The sequence below is a fragment of the Platichthys flesus genome, chromosome 1 (assembly GCF_949316205.1).
Source record: "Platichthys flesus chromosome 1, fPlaFle2.1, whole genome shotgun sequence".
NCBI classification, from domain to species: domain Eukaryota; kingdom Metazoa; phylum Chordata; class Actinopteri; order Pleuronectiformes; family Pleuronectidae; genus Platichthys; species Platichthys flesus.
Window position 1 is genome coordinate 11,689,196 of NC_084945.1, and position 19,349 is coordinate 11,708,544.

Genomic DNA, 19,349 nt, shown 5'->3' on the forward strand with positions numbered 1-19,349 from the left:
GGAGGAAAACAAGCTTCACTGTTTGAATATTCAAATCATACTAGGAGGTGTTTTGTGCTCAGAGAGATGACTCTCAGCTCTGGCTCCATTTAACCTTGCACACATAAACCCTGTTTGGCTATCATGCATCATAACTGGTATGATACCAATATCCTCCTTTAACTAAATGTCTTTTTTCGAACATGACCAGATGAACTTGTTTGAGGTTCAAATTAGCTGTCGGGCCCCCGGTGCCTCCTCGTTCCCATCAAGGACGGTGAACGCTGCCCAGTCACAAGTGGCAGAAACCAGAGCGTCAGAAACCCACCGGTTTACCTTTCCTGGATTTCTAACTGATATTGAAGTAATAAGATAAACAAAAAACAACCAAAAAAAACAACTGAAGTGAGTCTTGGAGTTGGGGTCAAAGGTCAGCGGCCCACTGTGCCTGGTTTGTGATCAGGGCTTTTCAGTTCCTCAGCTGTAACATCATTCCTGCAGGAGTCCCCCGGCCTCTTCCTGTTGCCTCTCTCACACAGACTCAACCCCATCGATCAACATCCTGCAGATATGTCAGTGTGCAGACACCAAGGTGTGTGTGTGGTGAACAGAAGCAGTTTGGTTGTATCACATCTGCCTCTGAGATGTCATTAAAGCTCAGTGGGGATCAAAGCTGCTACTCTCTGGTCGGAGGCCTCCTCTCTCTGGTTCAGACGCAAAGGCGTAGGACGCTGACCAGTGCTGCCACTAGCGTTTACCAGTCGGCCCCAGCAGCCGGACCCAGTCGAGTCTCGGTCCAGTTAAAAGCTGCTGAACACTGACTTCCTTTCAGTGCTGCGAAGTGTCAACACACTGCCGAGTCTCCACCAACCGCCTCTGTTTCAAAGGAGGCGGCCGCTGGTTTTCGTCTGTTGTTTCTGGCGGTGTGTCTGACGGGCTGGTGGGCACGTCTCTCTCTGGAGCTCCTGAGACTGGAAACGCACCGGGCACAGTCAGGTCCACGTCGGATCCTTGTCTCGCCGAAAACAGAGCTGGCTCTGTTTTGGAGGCTGGCGCTCCCAGGCTCTTCAGCCCCGAGAGCAGCAGGCCCGCTGTGCCCCTCTCACCCCCCCCCCCCCCACACACACTTCCTCCTCCATCCCTTCCTCCGTCAGTGCGGCAGGTGGATGCCTCCGTCTGACCACACGAAAGCAAACTGACTTCTAAAGGCCACAGAGGGGAGAAACACTTGTGACGTTCTCCAGTGAGTGAAACACACACCCAGGTCCAGAGTTTTGAGATGTGACAGATATCCACAGTTCCTCTTTGCCTCAGCACCAGCGTGAGGTTTGTCTTTTACAATAATAACACATACATGGCAAACTAAATTTGGATTTCAGGATTGGATGCTGAACTTTTAATGTCGAATCAAACCAAGCAACCAAACGACAGGAGGGGAAAAAAAACACAGTAACACTCAAAACTTAAATAACACGGTCAGAATAAAACAGCACCTGAACAAAGACACTACACTGACAATGAAAGCACTGTACAAAACAGAATCTCCTGTATTTTAGCAAATAAGTGCATGGATCTGTTTAAAAACTTTTCTCTCCTTCGCTTATAATCAGTAATACACTGCAACATCTGTTACGCAGTACAGCACCACCCCCCCCCCCCCCACCAGGCTTTCCACCGAGAGAAATTTGGAAGTGCCGCGACACTAATCTTGACAAATCTCTTGTTCTTGTCTCTTGGAGTTTTTCCTCATCCATCCTCGTATTTGCATCATTATTTTATTGCAACACATATGAAGGTAGTCACTGTTGCCTCTCGAATCTTCTGTTTTCCGTGCCCCTCACGTCGAGCTGGGTTTGTCGAGGTGTTTCCGGCGTCCGGCACGAGAACCAGCACATCATGTGGCCCAGGATATGGCCGCACTGTGCTCCTTGGCCTTCATGCGCAAGGCGGCGATGCTGGAGGACTTGCGGTCCGGGTCCATGTTGAGATCGTACCCGTTGATGCCCGCGCCCATGCCAGGAGACCCGCCGAACAGGCTGCCCATGTGAGCCTGGCCCACGTGACCCCCGGGGCTCGGCACGCCCAGGAAATCAGACATCCCGCTGGCGGAGTGGGGGTGCGGGGTCATGCAGGAGGTCACGGTGTCGCAGGGCACCACGCAGCCCGGCAGAGGAGACGCTGCACTGCCGCCGCCGATCCAGGAAGGGTTCTGGATCTGGAATATATCGAACGGGAAATCGGTTTTGTTAAAGAGTGACAGAGCTGCTGCTTTAACCACAGTGCCTCTCTCATCTTCCTTATCAGACACAAGGACTGTACTGGTTGTACTGGCTGCTGCAGCCACACCTCAATGTTTCTAGTCTCTATCCTGAGCTGAGGCTTGATTATCATATATATACATGGCAGTGATATTAATCTTTTAATCTCACCCTCTGCAAGAAAATTAATGAAACCTCTTTCCCAAAAAATCAAACTAGTCCTTTAAAAGAACGTTATCGACTGAAATGTGAGGGCTTTAAAATGTTCAATGGCCAGAATCCAAACAGTTTATGGGCTCAACATGTACATGTACTGCAGAACTGCTCGGGTACCTGTGCGTAGTTCTCCGGACGGGTCAGAAGCGGCAGTTCATAAGCGGTTGAGAAGTGTGTCCGGACCTGCTGCATCTGACCGAAGCGCTCCCTCTTCCTCCACTTCGCTCTGCGGTTCTGGAACCAGACCTGCAGAGACACAACGGCCGAGCGTTACACAACAGCCAGTGTGTCTGAGGAAACACCAGGTCGGCACTTTCACTGGGCTCAGCATCCAGGCTCCTTTGAAGGTGAGATGGAGAAATCACCTCTTGACCTTAAACTGGAAATACCTTTACACAGATACAAATCTTAAGTTTCCCTTTCAGAAATGATCCCGTTGTGGTATTTCCAAAAGACTGAGAGGCTGAATATCAAAAAGCATCGGCCGCACATCAGAAATGCAAACACAACCCAAAGGTGTCTTGAGTTGTGCAAATGTTAGTTTAACTGAAATCATTTAAAAAAAGGAAATTGTTAAGACAAAAATAAAAGGGACTTAGCCTGAGAACAGTTCTCTGCAATAATTATAGATATAAATCTGAAGCACTTGTTTATTGAAAGTTACACTAAAAAGAAAAAAAGAAATGTAATCTGAATACATTTTAGATGAATGGGATTTAATAGGCTTTAGACGTAAAGTGCCATGAATTGGTTGAAACCCAAATCTTAAAGGTTTGTAATACGACTCTTGATCACAACTACCTGACAAGAACAACATTTCTGATTTGATTCATCTTTTTTATCAGCTCTCTGCTCACACTTCACTGTGGATCTTCTGCGGAGGCAATGTGGGAGATTGAAACATGAGACGGGATTATAACCGGGGTTGGTTTGCATTTTCCTTTTTAATTTCCTGAGGCCCAAAGCTCCGGCTTTGAGTTGCTGTCTCCCTCTAAATTAAAGAAGCACACAGAGCGGAGGACATAATCCTTCCTTCCTTGATGTCTTCGTACATCCTCGGCCGCGCTGCCTAACTCGGAATCCACCAACCCGAACCTTCATGTCCAGGGATTCTTGAGAAGTGGGATAAAACAGGTTTCCACGTTGACTTGATGTGTTTAAAAACTGCTTCCAGACTGTGTTTTCCAGCGACCTCCCACTTTTCAGATCACCATTAGGTTTCCTGTCAACACCATCACCACCAAACAGGCCGTTCAGCAGAGATGTTATTTAAATGAATCGTCCTGGTCCCGTTGCCTTGAGTTGACAGGAAACTGACGGGTTTGACTTAATGCATTAGAAAATGGTCAAAGTATCATTTTACTTATTCAAATATCATGAAACATTTAACATGTTCCAAATGATAAGATATAAGGAATTAGCTTGGGAGAAATCAGTCAGTTGATTAGAGCACAAACTTACTGCCTTCATACACTGTTGTTAAATCAAACGCAAACATTTTAGAATATAGGACTAGATCCTCTTCTGCTTAGTTTCAGTTACCTACTACCTGTAGATGTTAGGGTGAACTGTAGGGTGCTCTGAGGCTAACGGTAAATCTGACTTGTAAGGGCCGTGCAATGAAAGCCAGGTCAAATCAAACACAAACGATAACTAGCATGTCACTCAGTAGCGCACAAACTTTCAACTGTTCCCTAATGAAATGACATTTAAATTCACTAGATCCTGATTTCTATGTGGATCTGCACCAAATTACACTCACGCATTAAATATTAGAACCTCTAACATTTCGGATTTTTGTCTTAAAGAACCATGAATTATTCAGGCAGACAGACACATAGATAGATGGATAGATGGATAGATAGATAGATAGGATAGATAGATAGGATAGATAGATAGATAGATAGATAGATAGATAGATAGATAGATAGATAGATAGGATAGATAGATAGATAGATAGATAGATAGATAGATAGATAGATAGATAGATAGATACATAAATAGAGAGAGAGAGAGAGAGAGATAGATAGATAGATAGATAGATAGATAGATACATAAATAGATAGATAGATAGATAGATAGATAGATAGATATATAGATAGATAGATAGATAGATAGATAGATACATAAATAGATAGATAGATAGATAGATAGAGAGATAGATAGATAGATAGATAGATAGATAGATAGATAGATAGATAGATAGATAGATAGATAGGTAGCTTGGATGGTTGATTGATTGATTGGTCGATCGATCACTCATAGAGAATGGCTCTATGACACTTTAAGGTGAAGGTGTGTGTGCGGCTGGCTCAATGATTCTTTGTCTTTCTATGCTGGTCAACCTTCCAGGCAGAATATGCAGTTTACTTTCCTCCTCTTCGCACACACTGCTGGTATCATATCTTTAGAAAGCTCCTGACATCTTGTACTGTGGTTGGTGTCATTTGGAAATAATCTGTAGATGTGGTGCAGGACCTTTTCTCCTCAGCTGTGTCTCCACATACAGTGTCACCACCAGCTCTCATCGGCTCACCCCGCTCTCTGGAAGGCCTGTTGGCCATTATACCAGGAGAACATATTTTTGTGTTGCACACACTGCGTCCTGACAGTAATTGGTAAAGACCTTGACAGCTTAAGTAGCTGGTGGACTTTCAATGAGGCTTTATTTATGTTACGGCCCCAGAGAGAAAGAGCAGAGAAATGCCAAACTGGCCCCAGCAGGAGAGCTGTATGGGGCTGCGAGCACTTTGAAGTGAGAGGGCGGCTCAGAGGATTGATAACCCGCCTCCGCTGTCACTCATGTCGGCTTCCACACCGAAGGAAAAAAGAAATCCACGGCTGAGCCTGGCTGAGCTTTTCCAACACCCCCAAAGTCCTATTGATATCGTGGAAACACCTCTGCCCACTGTTGTAGTTCATTCAAAATAAGTTGGTTCCCTTTTTCCCCGGAGTCGTCTGCGGCGTGACTTCATAACTCGTGTGTCAGATAAAGGTAAAACCAGGACACTAGTGAGGGGAGTCAGAGAAACATACCAGAGACTGTGAGATCTGACTCTGGACATGCTGTGTTGGTATATGAAAGTTTGAGATGCAGTTTATTCATTATAAACTCATGACTTTAATATACACAAATAGTTAACAGTCTAAGTATTATGAATGTCGTCTTCTTCATGTTTTTTACCGTTGATCTGATAATATGGATAATGAGAATTGTGTTACCTCCACCAAGCAGGTTGTGTTCTCATCAACCTTTGTTTTATTGTTTGTTTGTTTATTAGTTTGTTTGTTTGTGTATTAGCAGTATTACTCAAGAAATACAGGACAGAATACCATGCTTCATCTCCAAACTGCGTGAGCATAACAGAAAGTCCCCGTTTTGTCAGACCCTGAGGTGACATCTCATGTTCACCTAACAATCCAAAATCATCAAATCATCAAATCATCAAATAAAAATGAAGCATGACACAAATGAAAACAGCAAATTAAGTTTGGTTTTAATTAATTATTTGATACTATAAGAAATGGGCTGAGACATCTTGAAAAGCTGACGCTAACTCGTGATTGGTCGAGTGCACGTCTGGCTCCATCCCCCAATCGCTGCTGCACAGACTCCTCGTATCCAGGATCATTTTGTTTCATTTCCGGATGGTGGGAGGAAGTGGAGACGCGTCGTCTCGCATCAATCAGTGAATTCACTTCCTCTCGGTCGATCAAGTCACTTTGTTTATTTGTAGAATGATGGGAATGACTTGACTCTGAAGTAGGCGCGGCCTCTCGCAGGAACCAGCGTCTCCTCCATCTCTCGTACAAATCACCGTTTCCTGTTATTTCCTCTCCCGTCGACTGTTTGGATCCATGACCTCGTGCTGACGCCTGTGTTTGCCCGGTGAACTCCACATGTCAGATGCCATCTCGGCTCTCGGAGCTCTCTGGCCCGAAACACAACGGCAAATCTGAGAGATGTGATGTTTTTGAAACCCTGTGACCTCTGACCCCTGACCCCTCACATGTATCTGTTGTGCATATGACTCAGATCTGAACTTTCTCCCTTTGAAACCCAGAGAATAAAAAAAGCAAACAACCCTGAGAGCCTCAGGTTTTTCGAACTGTTTTGTTTTCCTGTGCGCGTGAGAACCATGAGACAATGAGGTGTAACATCCCACTCCACAGTTTAAACTCTCTTTACCATCTTGCTCGTCCATTTCAAAAGTTTAGGAAAAAAAACGTTTGCAGCGGTAAAGATTTTTTTTCATTGACTTTTCTCTCTCCGTCCAGATGCAGAATTCATGAGCTGTGAGTGGGTTTGCGTGTGAATGAGTGAATGGGAGCAGATCCCCGCTCTCTGACTGACAAGGCATCTCGTGTCTTTTATCTTTTTCCAGTTGAGTGTTTGAGGAGGCCGCTGGGAGAGCTGGGGGCTGTAAAGCTGCATCCATCTGAGGCAGGCGGCTCTGTGATGGTACGAGCAGCAGCAGCAGCCGCGCGGAGCGGAGCAGCATACCTTCAGAGGTTTGAGTTATAACCCTGTGGCTGCACAGACTTCCTGTGTTTCACTGCAGACCGCGTCTCGCCACTGTTCCAGCTCATCGTGTCGAAGGTGACTTTTAATGGTTTCTTATCTCGTCACAACATAAAGCAACGCAGCCACGTTTGCATTCATTTTAGCAAAAACCTGGAATAAGGTTCGCCTCGAAATTCTGTCATGACCTCGGAATATCAACTTGCTCAAAAGCCCATGGGAAAGGGTTTCACACCTTCCCCCCGGAGACCACAGCAGGGACACATTCTTGACTGGACAGGATGTTAATGAAAGAAAAACACAGAGAATCCCCGGGGCTTGAGTCGTCCACGGTGCACGCGTACACGCCACACAAATGCAAAAATGGCGGCGGTCTCGTTCTCTGTTCGCCGGGATTGGAATGCAGTACAGCAGCCACGACTGGTTTGGATGCAAATCAGGGCCGGGAGGTCACCACAGGGGTTCAGCCGCAGAGGTGCTGTACACCTCGGGCTGGACCAGCACCTGAACTGAGTTCAGCTGGAAAGGCCGTTGATCCGATACCAGGGAAACACATCAGAGCCGAACAAGTCTGGTCACATGGTGATGAAAGCCCGCTCCCCTCCGACTGCACATATGAGGCCCAGGCTGCAGCTTGAAACCTCCGCCCCCCCCCCCCCCCCCCCCCCCGGGGCCCCCTGGCCTCTGTTAGCTCCCACTCCCCCACTCTCTCCCCACGACTCCCACATAAATCTCTAGTGTGGTTCTGTGAGTGACGTTATCTCTGCAGAGCTGCAGATGTTGAAGGATCCGTGAGGATGAGTTGTTTAAACACTGTTCGGCTGCGATGACTAACTTTTTTCTTTTTGCTTATTGACGTGACGGCCATATGGTTTCATGAAGCTGCGGTAACCATTTGACTTTTAGTGTAAATAGAAAGTTTTCTAATTAACCTCCGTCTGTGATGAAAGGTCTGAGATGTTTGATGGTTTGTTTTTCTTTCCTCAGAGCAATTTGCTTTTTTTTTTAAACCAATTCAGCCGCACATGAAGTTTCCCTCAAGCTCTGCTGTCGCTTTACCTGCACGCGGGCTTCAGTCAGGTCCGTCCTCAGTGCGAGCTGCTCCCGAGCGTACACGTCAGGGTAGTGCGTCTTCTGGAAAACCTTCTCCAGCTCCTCCAGCTGGTAGCTGGTGAAGGTCGTGCGGTTGCGTCTCTTCTTGCCTTTGTTGCTTTCGCCGCCATCGGCTTTGTCCATAGGGCTCGCTAGGTCGGTGCCTGGCAGCCTGTCGGAGGCCGGCTTGACACCTTGATCCTTCAAAGTCAGGTAGCTGGTGTCCATTCCAGGTGGGTCGGAGTCCGGGGCCAGCTCGGTGTCGGTCAGACCTGAACCGTCCTTACCTGCAGAGACAGGGAGGAGAGCAAACCGTTAGTATTTCATCAGGATTGAAGCGATGGACTCAAACCGGATCTGTCTGGATTTGTTACCCTCTGACCGAAGATGGACGTGACCATAAAGGAAAGTATGAAAGTCATTACAAGACCACGAGCAGAAAGTTGTGTAATGGCTCGGCTGCGAGAGACACAACCTCTCACTATGAGAGGACAACGTACAGTGAGATAAATGAGCATCGTGATCTACTGCTGTTCTCCTGGGTTTGAGGCTGCATGGCACAGGGAGGTGATGTGAGTCATGTGTCTGGATTCTCAAGATGAAAACGACAATAAAGTACGAGAGGAAATCTGTTAATATTCAGACTTCAAAGCTCTTGAACTGTCTCTCTTTAGTGCAGGGCTCAAAGTTAGTGGAACTGGATTTTTACTCTACTTTTCTGACATTTGCTCTTTTGGGAAACCTCCACAAGTCTCCACAGACACAAAATGCAATGTTTCATGAAGTGTTTTACCGATAAGCAGCAGCTGCTGGCACAAAAATGACTGGACTGACACACTGCGGGGCTGTTTCTCAGCTCTCTGCGATGATCTTAATCTCAAATCCAACAAGTTCGGCCAATTACAAGACAAATGTGTCAGAGCAACACACACACTGGGCAGGTTACACTGGAACTGAGTGGAAGGATGTGAAATGGGCCAGGGAAGGTTCCATTAGGCTCCGGATCGAGAGGCAGATCCAGGTTGTTTTTTTTTCTTTCTTTAACATTGTGAGATTATGAAAAAACGACAGACATGTTTATGAGGTCGGTGTTGATGAATGTGATCGTTTTTGTGAAGATGAAAAATTCAGATCTAGAGAATTTTAATGTGGTTTCATGAGGGGACTAGGTGTTCGGCTGAGTGGTAAATAAACAGTATTAATGACGAGATTGATCCTTTTCCTCTGGCAGTGTATTCCTCTCTGGTGATACATTTGTGGGATCAGTGCCGAGTTTGTGTGTTGATTTGTTTTTTCTAACTCGCTGTGTAATTGATGCCTGACCTGGATCACCGGCTGCTTCTAGGATCCAGCTGCTGCAGTTTGTGATTCGGTGGAACAAGACGCCCTGCCCTTCATTTTGAGACTGACAAAAAGTTACAGCTTTTTTTTAAGTTTTACAACAACCTTCCCCAACCTCTGCCTCACTCACACACACACACACACACACACACACACACACCATCCTTTCCTCCACCCAGCCTCTGTTTATCAGTCTTGCATGTGATTGAGGTTAATCGAGTCAGTAAAGCACAGCAGAGTCACCTGGCGGCAAGTCTGTCACAAGTCATTTGCCGGGGAGTAAATTGTAGCCATGAGAAAATGAGGGCGATCACTGTTCACTCTCTCTGTCCCACACGCTTGTTTCATGGCTGCAGCTTAACAGTAAAACCTCAGGCAGCTCTCCGATCATAAATTTCCATAGCCGTGTCTCTGCCAGTGTTCTTGTCTAAGCTGGCAGCTCTTTTCTCCCCACGGCTGCCCTTCACTGCACTCACCAGTATCTCACACACACCTTTGGATTAATACACATTCCCATCATGTGTACAGGACATGCTCCCACCCTGCCCAGTATGGCCTGTGAGCGTGCTTTTTCCATCTGATGACGACAGCGCCGCACCTTCCCGCTCCTCAGCACCATCTGAGGTGAAGTTATTTTCAGGGACGCTCATCTGCCCATCCTGCAATTTGTCAGGTTAGAACCAGGAGGTGTGTGTGCTCATTTGAGCTCGGTGTGCAATTCTCAGCACAAACACACACACACACACACACACACACACACACACACACACAAACACACATACACACACACCCAGTGACCCTAAACCACAGCCATGTTGGGTAATGTGCTGCAAGGTGAAGTGAATAGATCGAGTCTCACAGATACAGGCAATAATAACAGCATCAACCAAAACATCTTCTACAGAACCATAAGTTAGTTTGACATCAAGTTATAGAAGCTGAACGGAAGCGTGATTAATGATTTAGTGGGGACATTTTATACTGACTGATGTGTCAGTGTATTGAGGAGTAGGTGTTAAAATACGTCAAGGCAAAACTTGGTGCTTTTGGTAGTAATTCTAAAAAAGTTTGCTCTATAATTTGAAGAAATGTCTCTTATTTTAAATTTATTTAAAAAAAAAACAACAACTGTACATAAACGTTGTCCAGATACCAACAGAAACATTTTAAGGTCAGATAAGCAACTGAGTGAATCTGAAAAATGTGTCTGTGTCTTTGGTTTCTGGTTTCTGGTTTCTGGTTGGCACCAAGAACCCTACAGACGATTTACTGACACATGGTGCTTGTATCTCAGTCAGTTGGGGCCTTGCTGAAATAAGTTATATGCAGGGGTCTGTCCCCTATGAAGCTGCTGTTTTATTTTATGCCTCCTTGCAAAGAGAGAACAACCCCCCCCCTGGTTGGAGACCCCATACTGCACACAATGCAGATATTATATTGTATCACAGTGATGTATTGTATAACGGTGACCGGACCAGATGCTATTCATCTCTGCGAGATCCAGTGAGCAGGGGCTCTCTGGTTTCTGAGATGTTTACTCAGCGACGCTGGAAGTGGATTTGGGCTGAGGAGCCATGTTTTGGTGGCGGACCTCTTGCTCGGGGTCCGTCAACCCCCCCCCCCCCCCCCCACCGCAGCACTGCCTCGCTGTTGGGTTTGAAATGGAGCAAATGGGCTTCACCCGACCAAAACCCTCCCCGGGCGTTTCATCATATTTCCCCAGCGCGGCACCCGCCGGCCCCACAAGGCGAGAGCTGTCAGATTGTTTGAAATCAGGAGGCCTCTCCCTGATCAAAGGCCGTTGTTTATATCGCATGTCACCGATGTTTTCTTGGCAGGAGTGGAATATTGTGACAGTGTCCTGCTTGTTATCCGTGCGATCCGCTGGAGCTGGGAGGCTCCCCAGCGCTGCCCAAGGTGAACAGCGTCGGGCCCTCCTGCAGAGAACTCACCATCTGTCCCCTGAACATGAGAAATGATTTCACCTCTGTGCAGAGAGACTGAGAGAAAACGTGCTGCATCAAAAACAATCTCAGTGTTTATGACCAGGATGATTTGCTTGATCTTTAATTACACGTGTGACAGTTTCAGCTCACACCTGCGGGTCTCAGCAAACTCATAGCTAAAATCCGTTTTTTACGTTTTTTCGGATTAATGTGGCACGCTAAATGTTTTGTGTTGCAACCACAGAACGTTCTATTTCAACTGCAGAGGGTTTCAACACTCAGCATCTGTTCAACTTAGCCAGCACAGTGAGGAGAGCAAGGTCGGCAGCTCTGTGCAGTGGGCTCAGGGAAAGTTCTGCAAAACTTCAATACACACAAAAGTGCCTCAGAATAGGCTGAGCGCTGATTTACAGTTTATGTTGTGTGTAAATTTACACACACGGGTTTGTAAACAAGTTTAAATTCTTCACACGCAGCGTACACATGAGTGAAATATTTATCTGGAGTACATCACAGTGTGTCTCTAATGGCGTTGACATCAGAATCAAAACAAAGATTTGCTTCCACCGGGCCTCATTTTAATATCGCGGGGTGGTTCCCGTGTGGATATCGGGACGAAAACAAAGTTTTCCCGGGTCAGCCACTCAGCGCGGGCGGCTCGCGACCTAATTCAGAGAGTTAAACGAGGGGGCAACATCAAAGAGTAACTTAACTGGCTGTAAAGTGACAGGGCACCATCCGTGCGTCTTTATTGACTGGGACGACTGGGGTCAGCTCATAGTGTTAAGAGGAAACACTATAAATTACCCAGCACACGGCAACTGTGAGAGACTGGTTTCTCAAACTCCCAAAATCCAAACTCGAGGAGAGAAAAGAGACGAGGAAGAAAAAAGGTCAACGTTGTTTAACTAAATGCACCGAACGGGGGAAAGGAAATGTCTGAGCAAAGTATTTATTTGTACGTGTTTCACTGACTTAAAAATGGATTAGGACGTAGCATGGAGCTCCGGGCTGTGGATTCCTCTTAAATCTTGCTTGGCTGCAGAGACGGACGGAGACGCTGATCCTGTGTCAGCTGAACAATCAGGTCAAGGCAGTGGAGTCGAGTGTATATGATGAACTTACAGTTACTTATTTACACGTCTGGCAGTGATAGAACAACATCATCATTCATTTAGAGTCGTGTTTCTGGTCATTTGATGAATGGATGGGCAATGCTCATTCTCTTTTCGCTCTGATTTTGGTCTCCACCGATTCCTGAGGGGCTTCTTAGCTTCTGAACGCTACATATGTCTCTTCCTGCCATTTGGTGACTGAAAAACTGCTGTCGGACATACAATGAACATGGGACATTTTCCTGAAATTTTCCAGAGGGGCCGTATGTGAGAAGGTAAGTGTCCAAGTGAGTTGCACCGACATTAAATGTACAGAAAATGCCAGGATAATTCAGCAAGAGTGAACATGTTGATAACAGTTTAAAGACAATGAGACTCATGAGCTTTGAGTTATGATGCGGATGCTGAATGTGAAACACTGTGTGTCGGCCTCACGTCTACCCACCCCCCCACCCGCCACCCCTCACCTGCAGTGTGTTCCAGAGACTCTCCTCCTGCTATGCTCTTCCTCTACCCAACCTACCAGCAGTTTTCCCGAGTGTATATCTGTAAACGGCTCATGACAACAATGGCTGTGAACTCAGCAGAACATGTGACCCACACGTCTCAACGCAAACTACTGCAACTTCTCTACAAGGCGAAGGGGAGCTGCTTTTTCAGATCATCACTCTCTTCGGCCTTATTTCTTTGACCGACCACTTTCACACGGTGACATTGTTTACACATCAACAAGCTAAATGGTTGTTTCGTATAACTGTTAAATAGTAAAAAGATAAATTAGAATCACATGTTGAGGATCCTAATATTTATCCGACCTCTGCTGAAGATGCAGCGATGTCTCTTCTAGAAGTTTAACCTCATCTCAAATAACACATCCATGGACTTGCTTTGTGTGGTGTCAGGTGCACGTGTCAAAAATACACATACATACACACACTAACACACCACCACTACCCATAGATACAATGTGTTTTGCACACTACTCCTTTGATTTGGAAACACTTGATGTGTCTTACAGACAGAACCTCTGCGAATAAATCTATTACATTTTTTTCTTTTCGTGATTCCGAACCGTTAACTTTGAAACTCAACACTGTTGACTGAGCAGAGCGATTAACCATTTCAGCCGGCTGTGCAAAATTCACGTACTAAACAATAAAATCCATAAAGTCTGAGACAGATAAATCTCCTCTCACCCTCTTTTCCTCTCACTCTTCTCCCCGTTGCCCCCCCCCCCCCATCCACCAACTCTCTTCCAAATGTTTCCCTCAGACCTTGGAGCAAAACAGAGTTTCCCTCATCTTGTGTTTTTGTTGTCTGATCGGAGGAGAACATTCCGTCTGAGTGGGAAAACGCTCTAAAGAAACTTTAGTTTTTTTTTGCTGAATAGAAAAATACTTTGCTGGCAAACCAACTCAACAACAACGTTTCTTCCAGGCAAAGGATCCATGGACGGAAAATCTGAATATTCAAACATTAGTCTGAGGACACAAAATGCAATTTTCACCAGCTGAGTTATTACTCCCAACAGTGCTGCAACAATTCTGTATGGGTCTGAGAAACTCAACTCTCTGAGAGGCTCATAAGAAATTAATAACTGTCAGACAAGGAAATCTAATTAAATGGTCAGTATCTTAAGGCCTGTGTACCCATCAAACTTAATCCAAGGAATTAGAGTTGATTTGTAAAGTTTAATACTGACAACTATCGGCTAAACGTATTGACGTAGCCTTGGAAATTGTTTTCCTGAATGTTTAGACGATGTGTGCTTAGATTCTACTTATATAGCTTTTCCAAAGCAGTCAGAATTGGAAAAAAACAATTGTCTTCAATATGTAAAACCTCAAATCCTCTTCTTCCTTTGAAATCTTGCTTTTCCACGTGACTTTGCACGAAGAATTAACAGTCAAAGAAAAGAAAGAAAACCACGACCATGTTCTGTGAAAACCTGTCGTCCATGACTGTTGAGAATGCACCAAAAAAAAAAAAAAAGCAATCTGCATCGGTGTCGTTTTACATGAGTCGGTGACAAAGAGACCAAAGGAAGTCCTGAGCCGCTCGGCCCTGCTGCTCTCACTCGGCCATGCAAACTGAGCCTGATGTAAATTGCCCTGCCAAACTTCAGGCCAAACGCTGAAATGAACCCGAGTCGGTGTCACCTCCACTCAAGTCACTGACTGGCTGAAGTGTGTCCCGCTTGTCTGGGCGTCTTGGCTGGTTCCCATTACTCCCTGCTCGAGCCAATCAGTGCGGACGGACGCTACAAGAGGCTGAAGCGGTCGAGTCGTTGGGGATAAAGACGGCGAAGGAAGAAACGGACACAGGAAGAGATCTTCCTTTTGGGGTCGGCCTCACAAAGCAAAGCTCTCACACCTGAATGTCGGGCACCATGGAGAAAGTAGAGATAACTGCAGAACTGGTTAGGGTTAGGGGTTCCCTTCTGCTTAGCCTGAAAAGTAACTTATGATTTGAGCTGCAGGGTTTTATGTCTTCACATTACATCAGAGCTGTTGTTGTTGCTGCAGCAGCGTCATTACCCTTGCACATCTCTGTCTCTGGAAAAGACTGAAAGTGACAGAAGACACGGCCCCGTTTTCATCAGGCCTACGAGTCCTCACAACATCCACTGTGTCAATGGAGCAGTGAAATGTTTACTGTGTCAAACTGGACTCCAAATGTAGCAGAAGGCTCTGCTCTGACACCAGAGACGTACAAATGGCTGTTTCGAATGGATTCTCTCTGCTGTGTGTGTGTGTGTGTGTGTGTGTGTGTGTGTGTGTGTTTGTGTGTGAGAGCGTAGAGGAACTCGCTCTCCTCTCCAAACAGATGAGGGCAGGGAACTGGAGCTAGAGGTCATCAACCTCAGACACAGGGACATCATCAAAAGAAGAAGGGTTTGGTCTCTGGAGGTTTATGAAGACATGTGACGCTTGAAAACTTTCAGACCTAGTGAGTGAATCTTGTTCAGAGTTTTATTGTTTGAGCCGAGGAGCTCCTTTACCAATTTTATTTTGATAAAGTAAATTCATATATATTTATATATTTGTCATGGTTTGGTGTCCAGTCTGTTTGTTTCGACAACTGCAATGTACATTTTTAGATGTGGTCAATAAATTAAGAAGACTTGAGGTACTTCAAGTTTGAAGTACTCCGATTTACTTTACTTTACTTTACTTGCGTATTAAATTTCTACTACATTTTTTTCTGAAAGATAGCTGTTGTTATTTACTACATTTAATCAGTTCATTTCAGATAAATATATTATATGCAAAAATAAATTCATCACCTGTGACAACATGCAAAGTTGATAAACTGCTATATTTAAATATTGCTTGCAGCTTAATTCATGGGAACGTTCTGCATGAGACATTTGAACTTTATTGACCTATATTCTGGCGAGAATATTATTTTATTTGAACTTAAGTATAATTTTTAATTCAGGATGTCACTTATACTCAAGCTCTACATTGTTGATATTTGTACTGGAGGCTTTTCTCTGAGTGTTCCTTCTAGCTGTGTGTTTTATTCGTTTTATTAGTGGAGTTCTTTATTGTTGAAAGGCAGATCTGACTTCTTCCTCTCTACTCGTGCGCCTCTTCATGCTTCCTTCATTTCAGTTACAACAGCAGCGTCGGTGTGTTGAGTGAGAAAAACAATGAACCTGTGTTTGAGTGACTTTAACGAAGGTCTTCACGGTCATCACATCTACTCTGACAGAACAAATCAAACCACGAGTAGCAACGACGAAACTAAGTACTTGGACAAAAGAAACCAGACAGGAAGTAAAATACTGCAGCATTTGCCAATAAAGTCCATAAAGACATCAGGAATCATTTATCATCCCGTCTCCAGTAAACTCTGCAGATTTCACGGCTGCATTCAACTCAGTGAAAATACGCGTGAATACATCGCAACGAACCGAACTATGTTATCTTCACACGACTGACACATGAAAGTGAAGTTCATGTCAATGCACATAGTGATAATTATTATAATTATTAATCAGTTATTAAACATCGCCGTTTTTTTTTTCTACAGTGTGATTCCAGTTTAGTATTTATTTAATCAAACAATAAAGCATATAGACAAGCTGCACTGACCTATTTCAATCTAAATATACACATTATACATAATATAAATGTTCTCTTCCTATATCAATAAACGATAGGCATATTTCTATTAGGGCAGTAAATTAAATCAAAAGAAGACGGGAGCTGAAATTACGTTTCAAATCCTTCTTAATAATGTAGGGATTAGAGAGAATTCCTTTATCAAATTAAAAACATTTTCGTTTGGATTAAAGATTTTATTTTACTTATTGCTATTATATTATTTACAACCGAATTAAAAACTTGATTTAATCTTGACCGGATCTTTGTCAAAGTTAAAAGGTAATAAAACTTAATAGCCTTTATAAAGACACTTTGGAAAAAGTTGATCTCCGTCCTCGACATGTCGGAGCTGTCAAAGCTTTTTTATTTCGAAAGGCTGATTTCCAGAAAGCGTCTAGAGAACATCTTTGAACTAAATCTACTAAACATGTCAGAGGACCAGTGACGGACACGCGGCTCGGTGGCTCCTGTCAAATAAAAACACAGTAAAAAAGAAACGGTTCTCTCCTTTTACACGAGGAGTTTTTTTTATTCTTTTTTTATGTCATCTAATTTATCTGATGTTATTTTATTGTTTCGGTCGCGACTCATTCTATTCGGGGTTCAATTATTTACTGTGTGTTTGGACGTGATAACGAGGCGTAATGTTTATACAGCAGCTCGAGTCATTCTGAGGAAAAGAAAATGTGTTTGCTTATTTTTTTTGTTTGTTTGTCTGGCTTGCGATTTCTGTGCCTCTGTTATTTACAAGTTGTTTATTAAGCTGAGCGCATAAATACACTTTGGATTACAATATATAGGACTCACTGTACAGTACAGCAAATATTATGTGAGTGTGTCCACGTTTTTATTTTGTTGACACATGTAGTTCCTCCGCTTTTTATTGTGTGTTTGTTGTTTTGCAGTCGATATTTCCAGGTGAGTGTAATGCTGCTGCTTCAAAGTGGCCTCCTGCCTAATGAGGTGACCCGTTTATTTACACCGCCATCATTCACCCATTACATCCGCGTCCCCGCGCAATTACGTCTAATTGGAGCCAATCAGGGCAGAGCAATGAAATGAAAATATTATCAGTTTGGAGCTCGCTATTTGTGCCATCCGAAAACCTGTTAATTCAATTGTCCGACTCAGCTCCGATGTTAAGGATTGTAATGCAGATTATCGCATTAAACGCGCCCTAATTTAATTTTGATGGCCAACGGGACAATTTGATAGCCGGGGAGATTATGGCTCTTCTCTCAACTGTGTTACGCACATAAGTCCCGCACGGGCCACGTCGTAACAAGCTGGGATGGAAGTGTGTGTCCCGCTGCTGCTGCTGCTGCTGCTGCTGCTGGAGACATAAGGTTCATGATGCGCTTTTACGCACCAAGGTTATCCATCGTGGAGGAGAATTTTAGACCAAACATAGAAGTTGAACCTGTATAAATCATCTTTGGATAAGTTATTTTACCAGGCAGACAGTTTTAGAAACGACTAACGTGTAAACTAAGTTTTGTTGGTGAACTAAATGAACCACAGATGGCCTGGTTCTGCATCATACGCCATCATTTTGCGTTCGGGACTTCCAAACCACGTTGTCAGGCTCCATCTGCGGCGTTTGTGGGAAGAGGTTGAGAAAGGAGCGACCACTGACAGATTACAAACTCTTCTGCCCATGTGTTAGATCATCAGACTCATAATTAATGTTTCACAGAAGCGCACGGCTCTGATAAATCTTTCCCATATAACAACTATTGGTGCATATCCTCTAATTCTCATCATCCATGTCTGCTGCGTACTGAAAGTTTGGCACCCTCTCACCTTTCCATCTCCGCACACCCCTGAAATCTCCGTCATCTTAAAGTTTACTTTCTTCTTCTTTTATTTGCACTCACCGTAGCAGGGGATGAGCCCTCCGTTGTGTCCCCTCTCCGGGTGCAGCTTGCCTTCCTCGGAGGACGTTTTGCAAGACGACCTCTGCATAAACAGGTGGTATTTACCGAAAGTGCCTTGCCCAGCTGCGGCGGCATCCAATGACTGGCACTCCTGCTGGAAGGGGCTCCGGGACTTCTCTCCGTACGCCTGACCTTTGTTGGGCAGGAAGGCGGTGGGGCTGTATTTGGTGTCAGTGGCCGGGAATGTCCTAAAGTGGTCCGCCTGGTGATCCCTGCCTTGCGCTGCTGCAGAGGCGCTATAATATGAATCCATGGATGTCATGTCGCTGTATGAAACGCAGGTCTCGGTGTTCATGCCTATAAAAAAAAGTGAAGGAAAGAAAAATACCAAACTCTCTCTCTCTCTCTCTCTGTTTTCTCTCTCTCTCTGTCTCTCTCTCTCTCTGCAGACGCCCCTTCCTCTACCTCTACGCACACACACACGCACGCACACACACACACACGCACGGAGAGAGAGGCTGCGGCGCGCACCAGAGCACAGCTGGCTTTGGTTATAAAACGATTCAGATCTTTTCTAGGAACCACTATCGTTGACCAAACACTCCGAGCTCCCCGCAGGTCTGAGGAGAGTTACACAAACGTGTCTGCGCTCAGAGGATGAGACCCACAGCTCCCGGCTCCCTGGACCTCTCTCTGCAAAACGGATTAATGCTGATGACATGAACGAGTCGGGCCACTTATTAGCTAGAGGACAAAAAAAGGCTCACAAAACAGGGGCGGGGGGCTTAACACATGACATTAATGTAATTTGGATATGAATATAGCCCATGAGTGATGGCACTGGGGCGGAGAGGGCACAATTTCACGCTTCATTCGCAATGGTTCATCAAG

The 19,349-nt window shown here is 44.9% G+C and overlaps 1 protein-coding gene across 1 annotated transcript; it reads right to left on the reverse strand.

The window, feature by feature from the left end:
* Nucleotides 1-1,723: 1,723 nt before the first annotated feature.
* Nucleotides 1,724-18,813, reverse strand: alx4a (ALX homeobox 4a). Its single transcript, XM_062384932.1, has 4 exons — nt 18,455-18,813; nt 12,171-12,185; nt 2,571-2,679; nt 1,724-2,194 (listed from the first exon to the last, which is right to left on the reverse strand). Exons 1-4 carry the CDS (start codon nt 18,811-18,813, stop codon nt 1,874-1,876), a joined length of 804 nt encoding a protein of 267 aa, XP_062240916.1. The 3' UTR covers nt 1,724-1,873.
* Between the last annotated feature and the right edge of the window lie 536 nt (nt 18,814-19,349).